Raw genomic sequence first — 13,008 nt, forward strand, 5'->3', positions numbered from 1 at the left:
GGTCTCATCAACCTAAACAGTGATTGTTCTTACAACTCGGAGGGCTATAAAAACAGCAAACAGAAGAGTAGGCCTAGTCTCTTCTCATTAAATACTGTGGTCTGCAAGCTGTGTTTAATAATTCATTTTATTATTTTATATATCAAAAATATATGTCATTGTCAACATCCAACATGTCACAAAAGTACCTGACTTGTGCGACTACAGCCTTACATGCAGGCATAAAGATTATTGTAACCTATAAAACCAGGTGAAGCAGCAAAGGTAAAGAACTGAACTGATAAACATATGGCAAATATTTAGGCTAGACAAGCATTAAAAACAGTGATATTGTAGCCTAGCCTGACATTAACAATTGAGGGAATTGGTGCCCTCTGTCGTTTGTACAGGGTTAAGTCTCAGACCCTAAAACAACATCCAGACACCCAAGTGCTAACTTCCAATTTTATAAAAACCTTCTGAAAAAACAGTATATAGATATTGTGGTTACCCACATACTATAAAAGGCACAATATCCTCAAGTGTGGGCCAAAATAATTTCTGTGGAAAAGTACAACTCATGAAAACACCTAACAAACAATTAAAATTTAGCAAAAGAACAGGTCTAAATAACCAGAACAATAGTCAGTCATGTGAACGTTATAAATACCTTTAAGGTAAATAAGTGCTACAAATATCTAGTCCAAAAAAAGACACTTTGGAAGCATCCTCTTTCTTTTTAGTGCATACTTGTGTGAAGACACAGAGCTACAGTGTTTGCAGACAGCTGGATCAAGTGCATCACTTCAGAACACTCCTGTGGGCGAGTGATGACAGATGGGTAGAGCAATGGTCTGGCAGCTGAGAGAGGAGAGGAGAGATTGAGTGAGGGGAAAAGACCACAGTCAGTGTCTGCTACTGTAATTACATAGAAAAGAGTTACTTGTGTTGAATTATATGGAGCAGTAAGACCAACACTCCTGCCTGCCCAATCTATAAAAAAACCTCATGTATTGCCAGTGCCTCGATTAGAGGCTGAATACATTAATAAATGGATTTCTATCTGGATCATGTGTAATCGTGCAGTCAATTCAGTAGCTGTGTGTGTGTGTGTGTGTGTATGTGTGTGTATACCTGTGCTCCCAGCCTGGAGAGGTAACGGTTGCGTAGGCCAAAAGCAGACATGGGTTTCAGTCTAGCAAGCTCCCCCTCTGACAGTTTACTGGGCTGCCTCTTAATCCTGTAATGATAATGTCGTAATCTTTACCATCACAACCGCCAACACTATTATGAGCACAATTAAGTAAATATCAAGACTAAGCAAATTCAAGCAAAATTGTTGCAACAAAAACTATGACAGCAGAAACAATATAAGCTGTAGAATGACTGAGAATTCAGGTTCCATCAAAAATATTTTTTAATTCAATGCAATTGTTGCATGAACAATCCAGTATCAAGTCAATTTGTTTAAAAAAAAGACCTAAGGTAAATGTAAAAATTTGCTTTCTTTACATTGTCATTTTCATTTTGACGAGGATAAGATCTTCTATTTTCCCAGTAACACCATTTCTGAACATAATGATAGTTAACACCAGGCAGTTGACCAGAACCAATCTCAATCTAAGCATAGACTGCACCGCAGTCACAATACCATAGTGCAAATGAATGATGGGTGAAGAAAGTGGCATGTTTCTGTTAGTACCAATGATACTGTAGTCATTTGAATGTCAGTCACAACATCTTTGTACGGCTTAACATCTTCTAGTCCTTTCTGGGCTTTTTCCAGTCCTTTAATGTCTTGCTGAAGACTAATTTTCCTAATTACTAATTTTCCAAACGGAGGTAGTGAAGGTTTTGCATTTACAGGTCTGTGACCCCAATAGCAATAGAGGGAGACGAAGCTCTCTCCACATTACTTGAGCGGCAACAGTAAAGCAGAATACATGAATGTTTTGATGTAACCATTCAGATGAGAGGGCATAACAACCAACGATTTGAGGCAGTGCTTTCAACAAATTAATTACCCGAGCTTGATTAATGAACTAAACACAGCCTACAACACATAATTTGATGGAACAGATTCCTAAAAATCCCCCATAGATATCTTTAGGCAATGTTACAATATTGTACAATATTCTTGCACAAGTTACCAGTCTGATTATCTTTAAAAGGTCACATTAATAAACTACAGTTTTAAAAAGTTGAGGGTAACAAAGTGAATGTCATTACACGGGTAAGTGCAATCAAAAGTGTGGCCCTCTCCTTTTTGTATCTTTTTTTTTTTTATCGTTACAGTAATGTATGGTTTGATGATGTGACAGAAAATAAATTTTTATGAACCTCCAAAACCAGCGGAGAGCAGAGAAAGGAATTAAAGAAATGAAAGATTTGAGCAATAAAGATTTCAACAATAAAGAGTTATGCTCTTTCTGAGATCCTCCACCATAAAATGTCAATGATGCATATGATTAAAATTGAATATGAACTCACTCTTTGCAAAAGCACAGTCCAGAGAGGGACATTTTGGTTGGCAATTATTGTAAATGCTGACAAATGATATGCACACAAATTGATTGCTGTTATATCTGCAATAAGGCAAGTAACAGACTCCTGCTGAAAACAATTTACATAAAAAGCCATATAAAAATACATTTAAAACATACCCAAATGACTCATATATACATAAAAGAAATTAAAAATTGAAGTAATACAGGAATCCCCCTATATTGTGGGTGGCATTAGCATGTAATAAATCAAGAACTATGTGCTATATCAGGGGTCTAAGTCGCTTTCCAAAGGATATGAGTCTCATCATCTGCTGATCAATTCAGACATTTAAAACGTTTTAAAAGCACTTCTGAACCATCTTAAGTTTCTTCTGGGGCTTCAATGAAATAAAAACACGTAATGCTGAAGTGTGATATACACACAGGAGACGGTGGAGAGTCAGTGAAAAAGAGGAGAGTCAGTATGTGAAGTCAGAGAGCGACTGTGGTGCCCAAGCTGGGAGTTGTCAGTGAGTTGATAGGGAGACGATCAGCTATTAATACACAATTATGTAATAGCCTGGTCCAGACAGTCAGAGTTCTGGTGGGAAGAGCCACAGATGACAGCACTGGGCGGAGTCAGTAGTGCAGTCCCGCCCCATGGCAGTTGATTGACAGCTCTGGGCAGGACAGTGCAGCCAGCTGGCTCCAAAGCCCAGGACCATGTCTGTGTGTTCCCTCATCATCATCATCATCATCATCATCATCTGGAAAATATCACAGACCAGCATGTTATTCTGTATACTTAGCCATCAAATTACAACATGTAGCCTCAATTCCTGCCCCTCATGACGACTACAGAGTATTCAAGTTCACATTTTAACACCAGGAGAGCTAACCAAAGTGAGTAAGCTGAAGGAGGGCCGTCCACCTGTTAACTGACGGCCAGCCACTTCATGCTCCCCCCTCCCCTCCGCCTCCCGTTCCAGAGAGACCATTATTGGAATGATAAAAACCAACTGTTACACAAAAACATAATATCTGCTAGTTATATTAACAAAAGCTAATTTTCAGCTGTGTGAAGGGTGACTGTTTGTTACTGTGCTATATTTCCTGTTTGTCTGTCTTGCTCATCCTAGATTATGTTGCCTATTCAAATCGTTATGAAAAAACATCAGCAGCTCAGTTTCCAAACTCTTCAAAACTATATTGTTTATATAAGAGAATGAATTGCCCCTTTGTTTAGATCAACATCGATAGTGATAATTGCCTCATGGCAGCTTTTTACGACAAGGCCTAACTTTCATTGCGGGCAAAAGCAAGATGCATGGATATGATCACATTATTAGAAATAGACAATAAAGCCTACACAAATAAAATGCACCCTTGCAAATGTATGATTATTTTTTCAGAATTACCAGTAGGATAGAATCAAACAAATATAAAAAGGATAGACTGCTAAACATAAGATGCAGTCCAAATTAAAAAAAATATCAGGACCTTTGGTAACTAATTCTAGTAAAAAAGTGTACTCAATGTGTGAAATATTTTAGAAGTATTGTTATAATACTGTTTACATAATTTCAAATTCAGAAGCCAGAAGCTAATACTATAGGCTGCTATGAGAATCAATCTAGAATCCTTTGTCATGGAAACTGTCAAAATGGACCCGTCAAATGAGGACTGCTCAGCAAAAGTGTGGTAAACTCGATCATACACTATTTCCCCTTAATGATTTTTGAAAATCTAAAAACACTGCTTAATGACAGTGGTTCTAAGTCAAGAAGTTACATTTCTGCACAGCTTGTCAAGGTTGATATATTTCAATTTAAAAAAAACCTGTCACAAACCTGACAGGTTGGCCCTTTTGGTTTACTTAACAGTGCAAAGCTGCAATATTTAGCAGTGTATGGTCAGGGTCATAGGCTGAAGAGCAGCAGAGTTTGGTTAAACATCAACATGCGAGTCATGTGGTTGATGGAACAAAAGAACAATTCCATGAACTGGAGAGTTCATGGTACCACTTTCACCATAATCATCATATTTCAAATCATGCTGTCAAATGATTTATTGAATACAGCAGGTTCAGCTAAGGACGTACACCAGAGGAATTTAGTATAATGGGCTCTTAAAAGTGTAAAGCCGTGTTACAGATACGTTACAGATATACACAGATATTACAGATATTTTGAATGTGTTCCCATCCAAAATATGCTTGTGCCACTTGTTTTTTTTGAGTGGGTTCTTCATGATCTTTCTGAGACACTAGTCTAGACACTAGAGCGATGGAAGGTGAAAGGTCAAGGCTACTCACTCAGAGTCTGAAGTGGCTTCTTTCTGGAGTTTGGCTCTGGCTGCGGCTGACAGGTTCAAATCTCCACCTGGAGCAAGAGAAGGAGATGGAGAGATTAAGAAGAGAGTGAGTGTGAGAGTGGTGAGAGTGGTGGCTGTATGTGCTAAAGACTGACAAACAGTGAGCAGAGACGTGACACAAGAAAAGGAAGAAGAGTGGGTAGGGGAGGAAATGTAACACAATGTGGAGAGAAAAAGCAGACAAGAGGCAGAGAAGTAGAACAGTGGGAGGTATCAAGGCTTGGTGGAAAACAAAACGCATACTTGACTCTTATTGTTGTGTGAAGATGTGACGGCTACAGCCTTTTTCTCTTACCTCGGAGATAATCCACAAAGTACAGCATCACCACTGCCATCAGTGCAACTGTAAGAAAGCAGGAGGGGATGGAGAGAATGTGGGAATCATTTATTGTGTCACTCAAAAGGGTCTGAGAGGAGGTTGAAAGACTATACTCAAAAACAAACAGAGATTACTGACTGCAGATGCAGGCGCTGAAAAAGACTTCTAAAAAGAGGTATCCTCTCGTGTCTAGGATGGCTCCTGCTGCCATGGCGATGAGAGCAAGTCCCAGGTTCTGGATTGACTGCATGCTGGGGGACGGAGGCGGGAGACCATCATCATCAACCAAAAACAATGACGACGAGAGTAAACAATCTGGTTTGTTATGCCTTACCTTTCCTCTCATACAGGTTAAGCAATCAGTATATAGGACATAACGATGACATTATGGTACATACAAGCCATAGGCCGTCCCCAGCTGATGTTCAGGCACCACAAAGGCCACCATGGGCCACAGAGCGCAGGCCAGTAAGGAGTAGGACACACCCAACAGGGACTGAAAAACAAGCACACACACACACACACACACTCAAATGAAAATACAAACCGCAAACTTCTAATATCCTCAAGCGACTAAGGTGGAAGGCGGGCGTTACCATGGCGATCCAGGGGTTCCAGAAGGTGAAGGCCAGCATCATGTGAGCGGCAAGTGTGGTGACCACGGCACATATCACCCAGATCACATTCTTCCCTATTTTATCAACCATGAAGCCCAGTATAGGAGACGCAGGGGCTGAGATGATGTACACAATACTGAGGGAGAGAGAGGATAGGAAGAGGTGGAGGAATGGAGAGAGGAAAAGAAGTAGAAGAAGTTAGAGGGAGTAACGAGTGTACAGAGGATGGCAACGGAGAGAAGAACAGGGGGAGGGTATCAATAGTAAATGAATATCAACTGAGCATTAATATCTTTTAATGGAAAAATTCCACCCTCAGATTACACTGTTATATATATACAGTATCCTGCTATCAAACTCCATTGTAGCTGCACTGGAAATATTGTGTGGCCAGTCATCCATGTAAATATGAAAAATACACCACCACACAATAAAATGGGCCCAGAAATGCAAGTCACATCACCAATATCTGTTTTTAACAGTGTTAAAGTGTTTTAGGGTGGATTTCTCCTTTAACAGTCCATTACACCTGATCTGAGTTACCTGTTGACAGCTCTGGCTTCAGCTGGGGAGAAGTTGAATTTTTCAATGAAGAAAACCCTGTAATTAAAAAGGACAAGATGAGAAAGAAAACCACAGTGGGGCTTACAGACACACTGCAGAGTGCTGCATAGCCTTGATATTGATGTGGCCACTAGGGTAGGAGATATTGAGTTGGCTCCTGCAGCAGGTGGCTCGGTATTGCATACATTGTTTCCCTCCATTTGCATAACATCTATTTGCTCTGTAAGTATTGACCCTCTGTGGAAAAACCATGTCAGTTGCTAAGTGATTTGAGAGTGCCTTTCAGTGAAGGAAATGTGGGTTATGATAGCCCATCAAGGCTCAATTGGTTTCTTTCTCTGCCAACCCATTTGTCTCCCTCTTTCCCATATCTGACTCCCTCTCCCTCCCTCTGTGGCTCTATGAAAACACAGCTTTGTAAGGTTGCACTGTTGAATCTTACATCAGACACAGGCATTGTACTGATTTGATGAGGGTCTTTCTTTTATTCCTCCCACACACTTTGAGGATTATACTATCTCGTCTGGGGAGAGAATTCTATTCTTTATTCATACAAGGAGGAGTGACAATTAAGATATTTTCAGCAGGCGCTTAGCCAAATAATGTGCTCCATTATTTAAGCATATGAAATTAAAGACTGAATAAAGACTTAGAACAAAAACCATTACATTGTACTAATCCAAAACCAACAACCAAGCAGGTCCGGTCTAACCCTAAGGAATAAGCAGTGCTACTCCCTATACAAAACTAATACCATGCACTGAGTTTGCCTGCTGATGAACTATTGTTGCTGGAACTGTCAGGGGAAACACTGTGAACACCGACTGTCTTGACTTAAATAGACAAGTTTAATCTAGGCTCCATTACTAGAGTAATACAAGGACATGCCAGGACCTCTGGGAGAAAGAGGGTTTTTAGTGAGACGGCAATGATGCGCTACTCACTGTCCCAGTCCAATAAAGGGGAAGATGGCCACATAGTAGCCCACACAGATGATGAAGATGAGCCACAGGGGGAAGGGGAAGTCCTTCACGTCTGTCAGCTTGATCACCTCACCTAACATGCGTGCGGGTTCAAACACACACAGATCAGTTTGAGGGCAAATTCCTTTTAAACAACTGTGAAAAAGAACAGGCATCTCCAAAACGTTTTGCTGTAACACCATCACACAAGTTATTCAGTATATCTGCTGGAGCACAGCTTCTCTGATAATAGCATGTCAATAATTCTCAGAGCGAAAATTCACCATTACGCCTCAAATTGAGCTGACCCCCCTGACCCCTAAGAAACCACACCACACCACACCACAGAAAGTGCTGAAACATGTGAACAGAGAGGTTATAGATAACAACAAAAACACAACGTGGCCTTACGGTCTGTTGAGGTCAACATTGTACTTATTGACAGGTATGGGTCAAAGAGGAAAAAACAGAAGATAAACAACATGATGTTGGAATACCTCACCTGTTTTGCCCTGCTCTTTGTGGAGGATCTTCTCTGCTCTTTTGTCAAGGAACCCCAAGACCAAGGCACAGATTAGAGACAACAAACAGGTTACTGAAGCTAAGGGAATAAAGAGAAGGAAAGGGAAATGAAAGACAGAAAGAAATATGGACTCAACAAAAAAACAAAAGGAACAAATACTCAGTTCCTGTTATACTTAGGTGATAAGATTATGAAGGAGTTCAAACAAGGGCACTTGGCAATTGCTGGTTTATTCTATTGTCCATTTGAGGGAACTCAATCATATCTTGCATATTTCAGATTAACCTTTAACAATGGCAATAGGGACATTATACACCAATAAACACACAACTGGAAGGTGTGCCAAAGTGACAGCAAAAAATGAAGAAAGATCTAGAGAAAACCACAAGAACTGACACAGCTTCTACTTGTGTGATTCATCAACGACAGCCAGCAGCACTTTTAGTTCTCTTTCCCACTTCTCTCTGTCTCTCTACTGGCTGCGTTATTTGAGATCATTAGTTGTTAGAAAAAGGATCTAGTATCTCTGGCAGAGACAGAGAGATCCAGCACTTGTAAGCCGAGTCTTAATGTTTAAGACTTGTGAATCTCAGTTATTCTCCTTCAATGACACATACCACAAGCAAAGAAGAAAGCATATACTATTAGTACACGCACGCTTTACCTATCATGAGTGATGCGCCTAGTGTGGTGTATCCTGGAGAGCCAACAAGGTCACCAACTTTGCTGTATACCCAGCCCATGATGTTCATGTTTACTGTGCTGCCCTTGAGACGAGGGGGAAAGGACACCACACAGCATAAATTAATTCTATCAATGGCATGTATTTTCTATAATAGACTCACTGCTAATGATAATGATCAAGAAAAGGTTTTACATTTTATTTTAAAAGTAGGCACAACTACATGTTCCATTCGATATGTGCTTACCAGTCGGGCCATGCTAAGCTGTAGGCCAAACACCAGGTTGAGCTCCTTTCCTTTGAACCAGTTGACTGCATAGGTATTTTGGGCCACAGCCAGGGACTCTCCTCCAATTCTACCCAGGAAAAGAACAGGGAGGGGAGCATTTAAGCCATGTGGTAATTCTAGACCAATCTGGAGCCTAAGATTTTCATGGCCGTTTATGGTGGAATGTACCGGTGGCCACTTCAGGACACACTCTTTGATGCGTGTTCCAGTCTTTTAACGCAATTTTTTTTAAGAGCTTCCTGATGAAAGGCATGTGACATGAAATCATACATATTTGCGAAGCTAAAAATTAGATTTCATATCAAAGAGTGTGTGTCAGATTTGGCTATGGGTGTCCAGAATTGGCCACCAGTATGTGTAAACAGTCACTTACTCACTAGTGTACCCTTTGTAATGTTGTGAGATTATGGTGGGAAACTTCATAGGTTTTAAACAAAATGACAATTCTCACCCAAACACAAACCGTCCAACTTCCATCAACCAGAAACGATTTACCAACGCTCCAGCAGCAAATATCACCTGTGCAAAGGGTAGAAAAAGTATGAGAAAATAAAATGGGAAAGGTTTCAAATAGCCATTTCTACAACATATCACATTCATCTCACATTGAACACCTTTCCTTGCATCTAACTACCAAAAGCAAACCTACCTGTCCAACACAGACAAAGAGGGAAAAGATGATAGTTCCAAGCCTACAAAAAAACAAAAAAAAAAACAAATAGATGGCATTGACCAAAAGGACCAGAAAAACAGTTGTGCAACACTTTCACTGAAGTTGAATATGCCTACTAAACTGGGACCCAGTGGTCCTCTTACCTGATGCCAAAGACCCGATCAAGTAGGAATCCCCCCAAGAAGCAGAGAATCACATTGGGCCAGGAGTACCAAGCATACAGCTGCATGAACTGAGCGGTGTTCAATTTCATATCCTGGTATAGTCAGGGAGAAATGAAGTCAGGTTTGAATCAGTTCCAACAGTCCCAGGTTGTATTGTGTGTAATGTCACCATCATAGCCTAGGTGTGAAATGGAGAGGGTATAGTTTGTGGACTAAAGGGAACAAAAGCTGATGCTTGATTTATTATGGCAGCAAAAATTAGGATTAGTTTCATTTCATTGTTCTGGCTGGACTATTTGGATCATAGGTTTCACTCTCTCCACTGTTGTGTCCCACTTACAGGCAAAAAAAAAAAATTCTGGAGAAACCTTTACCAAATGGGGGTCAGTGTCTATATTCAGGGTGCTTGACATGATGAAAAAATGGGAACCCTTATATTACGGTGTAGTGATTTGGTGTAACTTACAACTTTGCCTTTATAGAGTCAAGTTTAAGGCTGAATTACCTGGATGACTTGAGTCTGCAGTGCAGCTGGGTTATCATAACAGAAGTAGCTTCCTGGAACAAAGTCACGTCAACTTCATTAATGGGCATGTTGATATAGCCTAATATATTTCATTACATGAGTAAAGGGTATAAGTTCGTTATAAGCTGCCTACGTTGTCAAAATATACACAATTCAATTTATCAAACTTCAGTGCAGTGTTCAAATCTCGCAACAGCCGGTCGGGATACTTAGGGAAGTTAAAGCCTTTCTCTGCTCACCGAATCCCAAGAAGCACATGAAAGCAAGGACAACGATGCGGTGCAGTAAGTGGCTCGGGTCGCAGATGGGCCGCAACGGTCTGCCGGGTCCTCTGGCACTCTGCCGGCCCGAGGAAGACGCATCGTCCTCATCTCCCAACAGGCTCTGCCGCTCCTCCACATCCGCCATATTCGTTTGTTTGGGAGTCAGCTGTGGGGGGAAAAGTAGAAGGCAGCGAAGAAGGCGTAGACGATCGATCATATGACCCGGCCAGCACGCCACGTGACGTTAGCCTAGCCTAGCACTAGCGTTCAGCCTACGGAAGCTCAACTGACTGCCGCCCGCTGGAGCGAGGCTCGTTAAAAAAGTAATGCATGTTAACCCAGTACTCGTACTCGTACTCGTTTATAATTGTTGGACGCTACTTTACCTATAACCCCCTGAGAGCAGTAATTCATTGCACTATCGTTTTTATGGTTTTTACTTACCGTTACACCCCCTGAATTCGCGGTTGCATCCTATCTTGCCTTCAAAAATCAAGATAGTAGGCTATAGATCCTGTTAACCGAATAGCGTTGATAAGCGATGTTTTCTTGTCATCCTTTGGCTCGATAACATTAGAAGTAGCCTAGCGGGAATACGTCCAGTCGGACTTTTCTGCCGTTTCCCATCTAAACTAAGTTAGCTTAATATCAGAGGAAAATGAACAACTGAGGAAACCGAATCAGGGATGCTGTGAACTACAGTTTAGGATTCATCTAGTCTGATATGGAAGGGGTCGGGGTAGATGAACAAAAGAAGTAGGCTGACGACACGTATTTTGGGACTGGAATACTGTTAATTGATGTAGGATAGTATTTCCTTAACTCATTAAGGAGAGTAATAACATAGGCCTACTGTAATCCAACACTGGTGGAAATATTGAGAGATATGGCCAAATGCTTCTCTTAAAACGGTTTACTTAGTCCATACACACAAAGCATTGGCAATATTCAAAGATAAAAAAGTACGTTTTTGAGATAGAAGCCCATTGTCTCTGCTGAACAAAAAATAAATAGCCTAAATACATAAATAAATAATATGCTGGTCATGTTCTGAGCTGCAGGTGAGCTTAGTATATATTTTGGACACTTTTATGCTGGTCATAGCTGGTCTATCTCTGCCCAGCTAAAATCAGAAGACCAGCAGTGCTCATCAAACACCAGCTCAGACCATAAACAACTTTAGCTGGTTGAGGCTATTTTTTGTAGACTATTGATTTAGGCTATCTTATACATATAGGCGATAAGATCTTTGCTGAGCAGTCAGCTGCAACCCAGTGCTCATTTGGCAGCAGGTGTCTCTGGCCAAATGAGTTTTTTTTTTAGTTCACTTTCACTCTTCTTATTTCATTCAAGTTAGCAAATTGGAGAATGTAAGAATGACTTTTCTGACCTTAAACACAAGTCTAAGGCATCTCTGAAACTGAAACACTGAAACTATAGGGCTACTGCCCTATAATGGCATCACTGACATGCAGCTTGTCAGGTTTCTCTGACATGCAAGTTGACTGTGCCAATTTGTTTCATCAGGAGCAAACATCAGGTCTCCTCAAACATCCACTGTCATTTGCAATTGCCAACCTTCACAACCAGCTGCCCTCTGTAGCCTATTTATTTCACCTTTTTCTGTCCGCGCCTTGTTTCTGAGCATAGGGCCTACTGCTAGGCGACACTATCTCCAGGGTTTATTTAATTTCCATGAATGTCATTTAGAATTTCTCATAATTCACTCCTGCGGGGTCATCTGTCAGAGGATTTAATCTGAGGGTGACGAACGGTCCTTCCCCCGGCTCCAGTCACCGCTCCGACCGCTCTGTAGCTCATTAATTTCCTGCCCAAATATCAGCCTGTGTCGTAGGCGACAGAGAGTGGGATGGAGGAAGATCATATTTCATTATTACATTAATCAGACCCGCATGCAGACACCATCGTAAATCAGGTGGGAGGTGACATTAATCCTGCAGAACCAGTTTGTGACTGTCCCGAAACCCGTCTCCGGGGTGTTGCGGTGTCGGAAAAAGGCAATTTATTCCCGTTCTATATTTTTTCTCCTCTTTCCTTGTTCAATTCAAAAATTAATCAGACGCTATTGCAATATTATTATGAATAATAGGCTACATCCTTGCCATGCTTACAGCCTTGCTGGGCGGCTTGGTTCTGAGTTCAGATCTGTTCTAACACCTAATCTCCAGCAGAGCAATGGGAGCCTGATGTCCGTTGATCAAGTCCCTAATTTCAGTTATTGATCATCATCAGTGATGCTGTGGTGAATAAAAAGGTGGGTAAACTATGACCTTCAATCAGTGATTACTATAAGGCAAACAATCACCACTATAAACAAAAATCAATTATTAATTATTCAATTATTTTTTCCCCCTTTAAAGTCTCTACCAACATACTATAGGTAGTTTGATACCACTTACATGGTGTAAACTATGAATTCCTGTCATAAACATTTACGTCAGCCTATGGTAGTTAAACCAAGTTTAGGTGGGTTTACCCTCCATAATAAGGCCATCCTTTCTTTCTGGTGCAGGCACTCTGAAGTTTCCATCAAAACGTGAAATTGATCTCTGGAATAAATAGTTTTT

The 13,008-nt window shown here is 40.8% G+C and overlaps 1 protein-coding gene across 5 annotated transcripts; it reads right to left on the reverse strand.

Moving 5' to 3' along the window:
• Positions 1-128: 128 nt before the first annotated feature.
• mfsd1 (major facilitator superfamily domain containing 1) lies at positions 129-10,597 on the reverse strand. Of its 5 annotated transcripts, none has more exons than XM_071545348.1 (17): positions 10,397-10,597; positions 10,137-10,189; positions 9,611-9,723; positions 9,444-9,486; positions 9,246-9,313; positions 8,753-8,861; positions 8,488-8,590; positions 7,803-7,901; positions 7,283-7,394; positions 6,318-6,374; positions 5,754-5,910; positions 5,556-5,653; positions 5,296-5,408; positions 5,134-5,181; positions 4,780-4,846; positions 1,114-1,219; positions 129-840 (listed from the first exon to the last, which is right to left on the reverse strand). In XM_071545348.1, the coding sequence occupies exons 1-17, from the start codon at positions 10,563-10,565 to the stop codon at positions 781-783; spliced, it is 1,575 nt and encodes a 524-aa protein (XP_071401449.1). In that variant the 5' UTR covers positions 10,566-10,597; the 3' UTR covers positions 129-780. The 5 variants fall into 5 exon arrangements, with proteins under 5 accessions (XP_071401449.1, XP_071401448.1, XP_071401452.1 ...); XM_071545347.1 differs by having other exon boundaries at positions 7,283-7,389; positions 7,798-7,901; XM_071545351.1 differs by lacking the exons at positions 129-840; positions 1,114-1,219 and adding an exon at positions 1,325-3,226 and having other exon boundaries at positions 7,283-7,389; positions 7,798-7,901.
• Between the last annotated feature and the right edge of the window lie 2,411 nt (positions 10,598-13,008).

Source organism: Centroberyx affinis, unplaced genomic scaffold, assembly GCF_046629955.1.
Source record: "Centroberyx affinis isolate AG114_WGS23_722 - 3 ecotype Tasmania unplaced genomic scaffold, CSIRO-AGI_Caff_v1 ptg004889l_1, whole genome shotgun sequence".
Classification (NCBI taxonomy): domain Eukaryota; kingdom Metazoa; phylum Chordata; class Actinopteri; order Beryciformes; family Berycidae; genus Centroberyx; species Centroberyx affinis.

Coding starts and splice junctions, on each gene's coding strand:
- mfsd1 (XM_071545348.1), bottom strand. CDS start 10,565: ATGGCGGATGTGGAGGAGCGGCAGAGCCTGTTGGGAGATGAGGACGAT. Junction 10,190..10,396: donor CATGTGCTTCTTGGGATTCG/GTGAGCAGAGAA, acceptor ACTTTGTTCCAG/GAAGCTACTTCTGTTATGAT. Junction 5,182..5,295: donor TTTCAGCGCCTGCATCTGCA/GTCAGTAATCTC, acceptor GCTTTCTTACAG/TTGCACTGATGGCAGTGGTG.